The sequence below is a fragment of the Cavia porcellus genome, unplaced genomic scaffold (assembly GCF_034190915.1).
Source record: "Cavia porcellus strain 051 isolate PalLab524CR breed Dunkin Hartley unplaced genomic scaffold, mCavPor4.1 scaffold_1, whole genome shotgun sequence".
Taxonomy (NCBI): domain Eukaryota; kingdom Metazoa; phylum Chordata; class Mammalia; order Rodentia; family Caviidae; genus Cavia; species Cavia porcellus.
This window is the reverse complement of record NW_026947484.1, coordinates 175,867,991-175,882,453: the sequence shown is the minus strand read 5'-3', so window position 1 is coordinate 175,882,453 and position 14,463 is coordinate 175,867,991. Positions and strand designations below refer to the sequence as shown.

General features: G+C 43.1%; 1 protein-coding gene across 1 annotated transcript in view; it reads left to right on the top strand.

Annotated features, from left to right (window-relative positions):
• Snx30 (sorting nexin family member 30) overlaps positions 1-14,463 on the top strand; it is a 117,642-nt gene that overhangs the window by 88,185 nt on the left and 14,994 nt on the right. Inside the window, exons 5-7 of the mRNA XM_063260716.1 lie at positions 419-614; positions 2,161-2,360; positions 11,292-11,378. Of these exons, the coding sequence (XP_063116786.1) occupies positions 419-614; positions 2,161-2,360; positions 11,292-11,378 (483 nt within the window). The remainder of the gene's footprint in view (positions 1-418; positions 615-2,160; positions 2,361-11,291; positions 11,379-14,463) is intronic.

Sequence of the window (14,463 nt, the reverse complement as noted above, 5' to 3'; positions counted from 1 at the left end):
CTCCTTCAAGGCTTTAGTTGGTGTGTAGATAAGTTAATGGAATGAATCTTAGAATCTCAGCGCCTTAATTTTGCTCCTAAAGTGTAGGGTGGGTCCCCCTCTCCCTTCCTTCCTTGTCAGAGATTTTTAAACTTGTGTTAGAAGCAGCACTGTGTTTTAGGGACTGAGTCCTGAGGTGAGTGAACCTAGGGGAGGGATCAGAACCCAGCTCTGTCCACAGGGATAAGGACGTGAGCACATGGCATGTGGGTCTGGAGGTCATGATGTCAAGGAGGGGACACTTGTGTGAGGGTGGCCTGGGCTTCTAACTCGGCTTCTGGTTTCTAAGTCGTCTTCTCTCCATTTCCAAATAGAAGCGGCTCTCAGTTCATCTTGGCTGTGCGAGTGACTGGGTGCTTTGTTCACGTGTTGTCCTTAGGACCTGAACGCCTACAGGAAGCAGGGGATGGCACTGCTGACCAGAGTGGGTGAGTCGGTCAAGCACGTCACTGGAGGCTACAAGCTGAGGAGTCGGCCTTTGGAGTTTGCAGCCATCGGCGAATACTTAGATACTTTTGCACTCAAGCTGGGAACCATTGATCGGATAGCGCAGCGGATCATCAAAGAAGAAATAGGTGAGCTCTTTGTTGAGGCTCTTGATCCTGCCCAGGGACCACAGTGGTAGGGGTGGCGTTCATCAAGCTAAGCAAATTCAAACTGCAGAAACATGACAGTGACAGAACTAGGCCATATTTCTCGTGTAATACAAATGCAGGAAGGGGAAGATGAGGCTGTGATTCTTCCTTCCATCCTTTGTCTTACATTTCAACTTTGTGTGGCTTTTCCCATATCAAGCAAATACTTCTGAGCTTTCAGGTCTTTCTTCCTTTTATTCTTCTTGACTTTAGCTTAAAAAGTAGAAATGTGGACTCAGTTGCCCCTCACCCATAGGATTGTAATTTTTAAAAGCAAATCTAGTTACCTTTTCTGGCAGAAGGATGGTTCAAAAGCAGAGCATGGTGACCTGTGTTTGCCAAGGTAATGGCCCTGATGAACTTTTAAGTTTACGTCTGCTCACCCTTCCTGCACCTCTTTCCTTTCATACTCCCTCTCCTGAGTTTGGGGAGTTGCCAGAGGCTGTGTTCACCCGTCCTTCTTGTTGCTGCCACTGCCTTCCCACTCCTGTCATGGCCACTTGTTCTGAATGTTGGGGTCCTTTGTCTCACTACACAGATACAGGCCAGGAAAACCTGAATAGTGATTTTTTTTTTTTTTGGTGGTCTGTTTGAGACAAGGTTTTATTGTGCAGCCTTAAGGCTGGCCTTGAAACTCACTATGTAGCCGAGGCTGGCCTTGAACTCACAGCAGTCCTCTGGCCTCAGTCTTTTGAGTGCTGGGATTACAAAGGTGTGCCACCATGCCTGACCTGAACAGTGTTAATGATCAGGCTGACAGGAGACACATTGCAAAGGATTCTTCAGCAGTTTCATTTGTTGGAAATTACACACTGACAAGACCATTTAATTCTAATAATAAGAATCCAAGGGACAAATGAAGGGTCAGATTATTCCTTGTAAGCGGGAGAAAGCAATATTTTTTTCTTGTTCCCTGTACTTTCTCCCATTCTTTATCCAGTGGTGACACTCTACAGGACCTACAAAGATAGCTCTGAGTGCCACCCACACCTTAGCATCATGCGGAGGAAATGCTGGCAGGACCATGGTGTGGACTAGCCACTGAGTGAGCCTGCTTGCGGAAGACTCTACATCTTCTAGCAGAACATTTCCTGAAATCCCATTGTTTACCACTGTGATTGATTTTTCTGCCTCTAAAAATGCCTCCTAAACTAACATGAAGGTTTCTTCCCAGTGCCAATGAAAACATGGTTTCACAGTATGGGTGAACAAATGCTTATTTTTGAAGATAATTCTCACCGTTCTCCTCCATAAGGCACTGTGGTTCGTGGTATCCAGAGGCCTGGGTGTTCTGATGTCAGTTGTAACATCAGCTTTCAGAAGATTTAAAAGTTATGTTAGAAACAGTGTTGTATTCTGTTTTCAGCTGAGTTAATGGCCAAGAATAATATCTTAGATAGGAAGTTCTTGGCTGTGGTGATTCCCAGGTCAGTAATACCTGATTCGTTCCCCAGGCATGTCTTGATAGTTTCTCTTCCCCCATCAGACTACCTTGTAGAGCTGAAAGAATACGGGCCTGTGTATTCCACGTGGAGCGCTCTAGAGGGTGAGCTGGCAGAGCCCCTGGAGGGTGTGTCAGCTTGCATCGGAAACTGCTCTGCAGCCTTGGAAGAGCTGACAGACGACATGACAGAAGACTTTCTACCTGTGCTCAGGGAATACATTTTATACTCTGACTCCATGAAGGTAAGCTGGCTTGTTTCTTAGGTACTTTCTTTTAATAGTCATTGTCAGCCTGGTGTGGTGGCACATGCCTGTAATCCCAGCACTTGGGAGGCTGAAGCAGGAGAATCCCTACAAATTTGAGGCCAACCTGGGCTACATAGTGAGTTTAAGGACAAATTGGGCTACACAGTGAGACCTTGTCTCAAACAAACCAAACCAAATCAAACCAAACCAAACCAAACCAGCTGACCCAAATCTAGTGAGAAACCTGTCAATTCACACATAGAATACCAGAAAAATCATAAAACTATAAAGATATTCTACAGATAAAGGGGAAGGATGAAAAATGAATCAAGAAGTAATAAAAACTTTTTAAAAACTTTCTTATGGCAATTTTCAAGCATACCCAAGAGCAGAGAGTAATAGTACGACCATTGCCCGTCCACACCAGCCTCATTCTTCCTCACTTCTTCAGCTTTGAGTGTGCTGCAGCTCTCGATCCATTTTAAGGTGCTGGTGGTGAACAGTGGGTGCTGTTCCAGGTGTAATCACAGTGTGACATATGCCCTGTACAGGTGCTAGTGAAATTCTTCCAGAGACAGACAGGCTTGTGTCTAGATCTCCCGTGAGTAGGACGATAGTATGAATTTCCTTATCTGTAGGGCAGAACAGGAATGGTGACAGGAAAAGCTCAGAGGCGAGATTTTAAGCTGGAGGTAGCTTTGGTGGTAATTATTGGAACTGAGGCTGAAAAATCAAAACTTTTAGTTCCGAATTTGCAGCTTTCCTCTATCATATTGCCTTTAAAAAAACATAGAGAAATACACATTGCATTTTTAAGCCTTTGGCTGAAACAAGTATAGAAAGGCATCCCAACTTGCTTAAAATGAACCAAAATACTCTATTTCACTAACGTAATTAATAGTGTCTTCTATTAATAAAAAATGAAATTTTATAATCTCTGGGTGTCCCCGGGCTTGTCTTTTATATGAAAGACACAACCTTCATCAAAATGTTTCCTAACCTTGCTCAAACTAAAAGTCCAATGCATATACAGCATCTGGATTTTATACTATAGATTACTTTGTTCTATCATGTAGCAACTATGTTAGCGTTTAATATGTATTTGTAATTGAACCAGGATTTTAAAGTGTTGCTTAGGAAGAATTTATCTAGCATCTTTATTAAAACATTATTAAATTGTGTGAGAAGTGTTACAGCTTGTGTGTAGATGTTTCCCCCCAAAGCTTCATTTGGTCATAGGTGAGACTTGTTCAGTGGTGATCAGATCTAGAGTGACACTGTGACTGATTCATGGTGCAGTGCTGGGTTTAAGAGCAATTAGCATGGCTAAGATTTAAGAGGTGGAAAGAGCTGTGGTTGTCTCTTGTTGCTTTGCTACCTTCTGCCTACCATATTTGAGGCCACCTAGTCTTGGAGCCAGCTGATTACAGACTAAAACCTCCACAGACTGAGCTAAATAAACATTTATTCCTTTCACTTTGGGTGTCAAGTATTTTGTTTCAACAGTGAGAAAAGTAACTAAGACAGCAAATTTATTGTGTAATTAAAGTTAAGCATCCAAGAAACATTTGTTTACTCCATGTGTGAGGTAGGTGTAGTCATTACTTTGCTTACTGAGCCTTAAAAAAATGCAGTCAGGTTCATGAGCCTGGGAGGAGGAGATTGCAGACAGTGTTACCTGGGAAAGAGTCTGTGAAGTAGAATTGTTAACCAGTGGTCTCCCAGACCCAAGCCATGCCCCACAGTGAGCTGAGCCAGGTGCAGTTAGTAACAAAAAAGGCCACCCAGTGCCCCTTTTTGCAATAAGGAAACATTTCTGCAGAGTGCTGTGGGCCAGATCCAAAGGACTTCATGGCAAAGCCAAGATTGCATGGGGATTGCCAGGGTTTGTGTGGCCAGGGCAGGACATCGGGACAGTGATAGTGTCTGCAGTGGCTCTCCTACCTTTGAACATTGCTGCTCTTTAAAAATTCTTAATTATATTTTATTTCTTTAAAAGAATTATATAATTTGATTTTCTTTCTTTTTTTTTTTTTTTTTTTGTCTTTTTCCTTTTTATCGGTACCGGGGATCGAACTCACGACTGCCTGCTTTCAAGGCAGGCGCTTATGCCGCTGAGCTAAACCCCCAGCCCCTTATAATTTGATTTTCATAATAGCTCTCTGATGTCTTAAATGTGACTTTGTTATTCATTATGAAAAGTAACATTAGAATAAAGGACTTGCTGATGGCCTGGCTGTGACATACTCCTCCTCATCAGTGGCCAGATGGATTTTAGAACGGAGGAAATCCTGGTGGTGTTTTGGAGGGGAGTTGTGTGGTGATGTTTTGTCAGTCTCCTCCTTTATCTTGGTGTGGAAAAAGCCAGGTGAGAATTTCTCTCTCTCCTTTGGAGGCAGCAGCCTCTGCCTTAGGAATTTCCCCAGTTGGTCCATCCAGGGGTGGGGACATTGCAGAGGCTCCTTGAAGCCCTTTCCTCATGGGACTGTCATTGGGGTTCCTCTAAGCATGAAAGGGCTTTTGGGGTCATTTTGTTTTATTCGCTCATGTGATTGAGAAAGAAACAGAACCTATAGGTAAGTCTCTGGCCTGTGACCCCAGACAGTACTCATTGGTGATTCACCACCCAACAGCTATGTGTTTTCTACTTGCCAGGGAAAAACTGGGTGCTCTCTGATTTTCCAAGGTTGGGCTCAAATTGTATCTCTTTAGGGACAATTGTAGTTGGGTACGTTCTGTTTCCCTTGAAGGTAGAGAGAGAGAGAACAAAGAAAAAGTAGGATCATTATCAGGCCACGTGGAACAAATGGGGCAGTGAGACTTTCAGGCAGTGAACATTCAGAACAGTTTGTACAAGAAGAATGGTTGAAGGCTTGTATCTTACTAAGGATGTAGGGAGGGATAGTGCACAGAGCATGGAGGGGAGGACACTCTAGTTAAATATCTGTAAGATGTGAGCCCTTGTGAGCCCTTGTATGGAATTTCACCTCCTATGGACTCTGTTGGAGTAGACCGTCTTATTAGAGTCCTTCCACCAGATGCCTCCATGCCTTTTGAGGATTGGAGTCATTAGGACCAGGCCAAGAGGTGGAAAAGCTTTATTTAAGAATGTTAGATCATGGGGCTGGGGATTTAGCTCAGCGGCCTAAGTGCCTGCCTTGCAAGCAGGCAGTCGTGAGTTCGGTTCGATCCCTGGTACCAATGAAAAGGAAAAAGACAAAAAAAAAAAAAAAAAAAAAAAAAAGAATGTTAGATCAGAATTGTCCTATTTCTCACACTGCCTTATATATAGAAGGTGATCAGCACATACTTGATCAAATTTGATATTCAGTGAATTTGGAACGTGTATGTAGAAAGTCCTTCAGGACCTTGTTGTGATCCAGAGGAGTCCACATTTGTAATCCCAGGGAAAAGTTACTGGAATTGCAGTAATTCCAGTCTACCACTTCACTGCGTTCCACGAGAGAATAAACACACTAAGGCATATTTGTAGTTGTGGGAAGTAAAGGGGGTCCTAAGTCCAGCTAGAATGATGGCTAACAAAGGCTTCGACCCAGAGCCCAACGTGGGTTTTATTAATTTGTGAAGAGGGGAGTGGCTTATGGATGAATGACTGAGAGAAAGGCAGGAAATTTGTGGGTGCTGTGACCTGGGCTAAGTAGGAGCCCTGAAATCATCTCTGTAATATGCAGAGAGAGAGGTGTAATCTGCATATCACAAATTGGGGCAGTATCTAGTCTTTTGGGACTGGTGCTTCCATTTTGATGTGTAATCCTCATGCCTGGATGTCATGGCTTTTTTCTCAAAGCTCAGCGTGAAACTCAGTCTTAGCAGACATTGTGGTGGTGTGGGTCACTGGCCTGGCTACTACTTGGGAGCTGTAGGCGGGGCATCACTGACTGACCTATTGCACTGTTTCAGGGACTACATATCAGCACCTTGGTTATACTCATGTACATTGCTTAAAGCCAGTTGAGATAAGGAAATAACCTAGCTAGTTCTGTACGTATCAGTGCAGGGAGGTAGGGCCAAATGCTCTTCTTTCAAGGAGAACCGTCCAGGTGGTCCTCCACAGTTTATAGCTGTAGAACTACTGCATGTTGAACATCTTGTTATTTTTAAGAGATAGATTTATTGTGAGTGAACATACTAATCTCAGAGGTTGTGGAGGTTACTGGTGAGTTGAGGGTCTGATGAAAGCTTGGGTTGTAAAGGAAAACCACATGGGGAAAGTGGATTGGCTGGCACTGGAGTAACAGAGGAGTTAGCAGTGCAGGGATTGGATGATGGAGTATTTTAGGTAAAATAAGTGCCTATTGCAAAGCTTCTCAGGCAAAAATGAGTTTGATGGCTGCAGATATCTAAGGAGAAAAGGCATGGTAAATAGTGACCATTGGATTTAATAATACAGATGTTGACAATCACGATTAGAGATGTGAGATATGGAAGACATAGTTGTGATCCAAAGATAAAGTTTACCTTGGAGCTGGAGAAGCCTTAGCAACATTTCAAGATGATTCCTTTCCAACAGCTGCTTCCTTCAGCCTACCCACTTTTCCCCTAATGAGACACAAGGAGGAGCCACTGAGTCAACAGGGACATCAACAGCTTTTGCTTTAGGTTGGCTATTTCAGTGCCTCTCAAAAGCTGAAATGGAGATTTTTCTGGAAGATTGAGTTTCCAAGAAAAAAAATCCCCCTTCCTAACAAAAGTGATTATAGATGTAGGGACTGATTTCTTATAATTTAAAGTGAAAGGATAAAGAAGCAGGATGTGAAATATACATGATGATGTCAAAGATTTTTAAAAGTAAGGAAAATATAAAAATTTAAAACTCTGAGATTCCCAGTGATGGCAAAATGAATACATATTTAAATTTCCTCTCCTTTGTGAAACCCCACCACAGTGACACTACAAGGATTTTTTTTTAAATGATACATTAAGTCCACAAAGATAATAAAGCAACAAACAGGGAAATAATAGCAATATAATTTGGGGAACTAGAAAATATATTGATAAGTGAGAAGTGATTTAGATGACTCAAAAAAGCTAACATGGGAAAAAACCCCTGACAGTTTCTGTTTTGTACCACAGAACTTTCTAAGTACCAGCCCCTCTAGGATGGAGGCTGGAGGGAGGATATGGAGCTGAGCGAATGAAGCCAAGCGTGTGTATAAGAATCAGCAAGAGCTTCTGGCTCTCTCCTCCCACCTTACACAGAGGTCACAGTCCCTTCTCCATGCTCTGCAAAATGAGGGAGGCAGGAGGCGGGAAGCAGGAGGCGTATTGATTGTGTGGTGTTACAGCTTATATTATTACATCTAAGTAATAGAAGGGCAGGAGGAGACCACAGAGAAATAAGAAACATCAAAGAAGTTGTGCAAGAGAGACTGGTGATAAAGTCATAAAGTATTGCTAGTTATGTTTCAGAGAAGAGAGATAGATGCTTTCCCCCTGTCCTTTCTATTTTTCTGTAACAGCTCTTTTAAAATTAGTTAACATTAGAGGGGAAATGTGTGGTTTCACTATTACCAACATTGCCCAAGAACATTTAACTCACAGTTGGTCTCATTTTCAACAGCATGAATGTGGAGAAGGAGCATATCAGAAGGAGTGGCCTGAACTGAGTCATTGATTAAGAAATGTGGTACCACCAGGGCTAAGTCATGCATTTTGCTACCTACAGGAAGATGCTCTCCCAGATAGGCCACAGGGCTTTGTTGGGTGTTTTAGTTTTATTCTCATTGGTGCTTTTGTTTTGTTACTGTGAACATCCATTGTCCTACACAAATTGCTCTGGGATCTTTGTTTGGGGTTGTCAGCTTCGGGTATATGGACGTGTGAATCCTTGTGTTCTTCCGCCATCTGCATTTGGTTCAGTTGTCCCTGCTGCTTTCAGAGTCTCGCACAGCCCCGCTTACATAAAGATTGCAAGCTTACAAGCTTTACAGACCCATTTGTGTCAGGCACTCTTTAGGCTGCCTTTCCCCCTCCACAGTCTGCGAGCCCACAGCTGTGCCAGGGGAAGACATGGGTGTGAGCTCTGGGAGGGAACACTGAGCTTTCCTGTAGCTACTGACCACTGTGGTATTTTTCTGAAAAAAATAATCCAGTGATGTTGTTGGGAGCTGAGCCACAGAATATCAGTTCTCTTAACTCAACCAGACAGTTTTACCATTGTGAAGTTAAGGCTGTTTGCCATAAATATGTCATGATGACATCGTTACAGACTTCCTCATGGCCACTCTATGATCACTGTAAGCATTTCAGATGACAAGGGTTATACTTCCATTGTTTAACCTTTTGTTATAGAAAAATTCAGATATGTCAGAAGTTGAGTGAAAGTCTGGCAAACCTCCATGCACCACAGCCAACTTTTTAAGAGCCATCTACTGAAGGAAAGTTGGTGTATGTACATAACACATCTTAGTTATTTTTTATCTTTTTCCACTCCCTTACTTCCTCCATTTCCCTCCATTTCTTGGCCCCCTATCATTTACAAAATGCCTATCTCCCTATTTCTTATGGTCTGTCTTTTATTTATAAATAAAAGTTTATTGTATAATAGAAAGCAGGTGATATTTGAGCTTGTGTGTCTGATTTACTTCACGTACCATTATAGTCCCAAGGGGCATCCGTTTTCCTACAGATTAATCAAGTTTATTCTTCTTTATGTCAGACTAGTACTCTGTTATGTAATAATCCTGTAATTTCGTTATCCATTTATCTATTGATGGACATATAGGCTGCTTCCAACTTTTAGCTATTATGAATTGTGCTACACAGTACTAATACAATAAAAAAATAAAAGTTGAAAAAATAGAGAAAAAAGGGGTTGTCTAGTCGTGATCCATCTTGTTATCTCTGCTCCTACCCACTCCCAACTCCTGCCCATTTTATTATCTTAAACCAAATGCCTTTTTTTTTTTCTTTCTGTCATTCTGAGATAGGGTTTCACTATGCAGTTCAGGCTGGCCTTGAACTCACTTTGTAGCTAGGCTGGCCTCAAACTCATGGAAATCCTCCTGCTTCAGCCTCCCAAGTGCTGAGATTACAGGCATTGGCCACCATACCTAGCTTAAGCAAATTTTGAACATCACTTCATCTTATACAAAAATATTTAGTACATATCTGTAAAATACCAGTGTTCTTTCAACAATGAAGAAGAACCACATTGTCATCACACCTAGGTGTAAAAGCAAGTTCCTTACTATGGTCGTATATCCAGTTAGTGCTCACATTGTCTCAGACCCTGTTTCCCTATTCATTTTGTTGATTGATTGATTGTACTGGGGATCAAACTCACAACTTTGTATTAGTACAGACAGTGGAATCTTTGCATCATAGCAAAGCATTTTCTTGAACGGCACTGTAGGTAATGCTATTTGCAGATTAATGAGTGTAAGGAGCAGAGGTTAGAGCCCTTAGGAGAAGGATGAGTGACACGTCATAAAAAGTAAATGACTATCGCTTTTAATTCATGCTCTTTTGTGGCAGAACACTCCTCACAGTAGATTCTTATTTCAAGGGAAGACTTGGGTTCCCAGGATTCCCTTCTACATTCTGTTAAAAAGTTGGCCTCAGACTACTCTCAACTGGCCAGTCACTCATCAGCTTGGAGACCCAGGGTGCGCCCTGCTAGCCCAGGAATGGCTCCATCCTGTGACTGTGCTCTGTGAGAAGATCTTGCTTGCTGAGGGAAAATTCACATTTAAAAACTTTCATAGCAACCTGTGACTTCTGAGTTAGTGGGGAAGAAATTTTCTTCCCATTCTTGATTTGCCATTTGTGATTCTACTAGAAGAAAAGATTTACTAAAATGAGCCACATTTCGATAAAATGAGTAACCTTTTTGATGGTGTCTGCTGCAAGCTTTTCCATTTTGCTTGGTGGGTCTTAGTAGCAGAGCTGAGACTAGGTGAGGTAAAAGGCGGGCCCAGGCACCAATGTAAGGTGACAGTCACTGGAACATGCTGACCTGCTAGCATGAGCCTGTGAGTGAAGGTCGTCTTGTATTTTGCACCTTGAGTACCTGTCTTGGCTCACCTTGCTCTTACCTGGGCTGGGCCTGGGCCTGGGCCTGTTTTTGCTCACTTTCCACTCACTTGTGCAGGCTGACTCTGTCGAACTAGGATACTAGACTCATACACGCGTAACTCTTGTAGCACATCCAGCCTCACAACTATGTGTGCGCCTCTCTCAGGTTGAACCCTTCAGTAAAGACTGTTCCTTTTTGCTCTTTGTATATTTTATCCAGAGGAGAAGACAGAGAAGCAGTTAATGTGTCAATGAATAAATCAGTTCATCAGGGGTCAACTCAATGCATTAAGGAGTCAAAATTTCTCACTTCTGTTGTATGCAGCAGTGACTATAATTAGTGTATCCTATTCTTAAAATCACTGAGAGCATTGATTTTACATATTCTTACCACTAAACAATGAATTTTTGAGGTGATTCATGTTAATTAGCTCAATTTAGCCATACTGTAATGTTATATATATTTCAGAAAAAAACTTCTTGACTTAAACTTTTCCACTGAGTTCAGAGAATGTAGTGTGTCATCAGCTGTGAGGCCCCAGCTTCATACACAGCTGAGTTTTATGTGCATGGTGAGACTGAATCCTGCTGTCAGTGTGACAGTAGGTGGACACTGTTTCTTCTCATTCTCTTCTCAAGTATTTTACTCTCAGTATTGGGGAGTTACTGCCCAGAAAAGCTTCATCTCCAAGAATGAGTCTCCTTCCCTCCTTTCCCTTGCTTCCTCCAGTCTGTCACATCACATCACAGCTTCTGTCCCATGAGAAGACTGGCCTGGGAGCGTGTGGCTGGGCCTGGCTGGTGCTGGGATTTGGGAAGGGCTGGGCTAGCAAAGCTACTGCCTGGGCTTTGCAGACTCCCTGTTACATGTTTCTTCTCTGCCTCCCACAGAGTGTACTGAAGAAGAGAGATCAAGTTCAAGCAGAATATGAAGCCAAACTGGAAGCCGTGGCTCTGAGGAAGGAAGACCGCCCCAAGGTCAGGGGCCAAGGGCTGGGCTGCTTCAGGCTGAAAGCTGTCATTTCCCTGTTGGTCTCAGTAATTCTCATCCTCAATCTGTGCAATTAAGGTGATCGGCACCAGTTGGGTTGAGTTGATGTTATTACTTTCCTCATTTGCTCCCTTTTATTTTTGTGAGTTCCTAATGTGTACTTAGAGTTGAGTTTTCCTGGGATATTTTTAAAATAAGTCGTGCAGTCCTGACATTTATTGATGCTTTTTGACTCCACAAAATGGCACTGCAGATAGGAGGAAGAACAGTCCAGATCATTGCACTCCAGGTGAGGTTTGTGGATGGGCCCACACACTGTTGCCAACCCATGAGGAGAAAGGCATGGAAACGGGAGAGAGAAAGAGATGGGAGAGGGAGGGAGACAGGGAGACAGAAGACAGACAGAAAACATTTAGAAAACTTCTGTAGCAACTTGATAGTGCTGCAGCAGCAGTTCAACACCTTGTCAAACACTGATGCATGTGGTCACCTGCTTGCAGAACTGCATACAGGGTGAGTTTCTATGCTGATCATTTGCAGTGGGATTACAGCTTTGTTGGATTTAGGGAAAAAACTAACAGAAATGGTCCTTTACCCTACTGGGTTTGAGAGACAGTAGTCTAGCTAGGGTGTGCTGCCTTCTGGCTCCAGAGTTCTGTGTTGAAATAGAGGGTCATAAGTGTAAAATGCATCTATTGTACAGCCATTCCATTCATTGCTTTTCTTTCCATCCATCCATGATTAAAAATGAGTAATGGTAGCCAGTGTGTAAGTACTTATAGTGTGCTAAACTATGTGTAAATGTAGAGTTTCCTTTTTCCCTATAACAGTGTATGTTTTTAGGTGTCATTTTTCCCGTTTGAGAGATGAACAAAGCAGGGCACAGATCACATAATTAGCAACTGAGTGCTAGGAGCATATCCTATGGTCCAGCAATAGACTCTGTCATTACCACTTTGCTGTTCTACTTCTTTTTTGTTTATAACTGGAAGGTGTATTTATTTTCACAGAAAGGGTGGAGGTAGCATGTTATTTAAAAGATAGTAATAGGGACCCAACTTTCTGGGAAGTAGTTTGACATCAGAACTTTTCTTCCCTCTTTCTCCCTCCCTCCCTTGTTCTTTCTGTCCATCCCACTGTCTTTCCTCTGCCTTGGTTCTTGCTCCTGCTACCCTGTTGACAGGTACCTAGAGAGGAACCAGCTTTGGGACCTCAGAAATGGCACGGCTTGGCATTATGTAGTGCTTTTTAATATTACTGCATCACATGATCAGCTTGCTAGTCATCTGAGGCCCAGAGGGAAGATTTGTCCTTTCCCATTTCATGGATAACAGAATGAGTCAAAAAGCTGCTCAATAAATTACGTAGCTTTTCTGATGCTGTACACACAGTAGGGACATTATCCGTGTTTGTTGTATTGATCCACATGTCATCCATGGTGATCCACACCAGTGGGACAGAGAGCAGGTGCAGAATGAGACTCCACTCATGGAAAGGGGGCTAAGACTAAGACTTTGGCATTGACCCACTGCAGGTGGCTGGGACACTCTACCTTTTGCTCCTCTTACTGTAGGCTGTCAGCCCTCAGTCCTGTGTGTCATGAGGGACACCATAGTAGGAATCTAGCCAGGTGTGCAACTGTATGACCCATTGGAAGATTTATAGCTGTCCCTGTGTTATTCTGGAACACAATGCTATCTGCTGAGCCCATGCCTTAAACTCACTGAAAAGAATGTCATAGAATGCTTTTTTGATGTTTGGCAATTTCCTTGCATCCTCTAGATTTCCTGCTTCCCACCTGCCCCACACTTCCTTCCTGACAGCTCATACACATGTTGACAGATGTTTTAGGAAATGAGTAGCTTCATATTTTTTTGTGCTTAAGTGGTTTTGCACTTATAAAACCAGAGCAGCTGTCAATGAGATAAAGGCCAGGGTATCAGGAAGAAGGTTAGAGCAGAGCCAAGGACTCTACCAGTTCTATTGTTGGAAAACAGCAGTGGGAGGGACACTGCTCACAGGTGTGAAGCAGGGATGCCAGGGAGGAGAGGACCCCAGGCATGACTGTATTAATAGAAGAGCCGAGGGGATCTGGGAGCCTTGTTTTGAAGTGAAATGTTGGTAAGTTGGCCCAAACAGTGAGGGAGTATTGATTTTTGTGAAACTGCAGAATAGAATGGGAATCTGATTGCTTTTCTATAACTCACAGGAAGTGGCCTCACAGCACTGCATGACTCGTGTCTCAGATTTCAAATTGGGGTGGTGGTTTGCGATAGAAGAGTTCTAGGATGATGTTTCTTTAGGATGAAGGAGCAAACCCCGTGACTCCAGCTGTTGGGTCGGGAGCAGGAGCTGAGTGAAATATTAGATAATAGAATTTTAAGGTTTGTTTTGTTTTTAGGCTTAAGGAAACTCAGCAAATAGTAAGATGGTTTATTTTCAGGCAAATGTAGCTGTACATTATGTAGATTTAGCTTTCCTTACTTCAATTTTTATTTTTAAGTTTTTGGTTTTTTGACACAAGGTCTTGCTCATCAGAAGTGAGATGTGTCATGGGGAGGTGAGTGGACATGGCAGGGTGGAGAACAGTGGGAGTGTGTGGAGATGAGCAGGCCTGGCATATATGGAGGTGGGCAGGTGTCTTGTGGAAGTAAGTGAGCATGGCAGGTGTGTTACGGGGGTGGTGAGCAAGCATGGCTGATGTGTTACTGTAGAGATACGAGTGGTATGTGGAGGTGAGTGGGTATGTTGTGCGAAGATGAATGGGAACAGAAACTAGGATATAGCTTCTTCGGTTAAGCGGGGATAGGGAAGGAGAGTAGGAATTGGCCATACTTAGTCAAGCCTCTTAGCAGCTTACAGCTTTAAAAGCTCTTAGACTCATGCGAATGGCCCGTGCTCCGTAATGTGGGGGGTGTGGCAGACAGCAAGCGCACTGGCTCTGAGACACACCAGGGAGAGTGCTCCATACTGGCCTTCATTGTGCCAGAGCACTAACTAGGCTACCAAGTGAGGAGAGAGAGGCCTGGTGTTACCCACTTCTGTCTACAGCGGCTGTGACCTCAGCCTGGT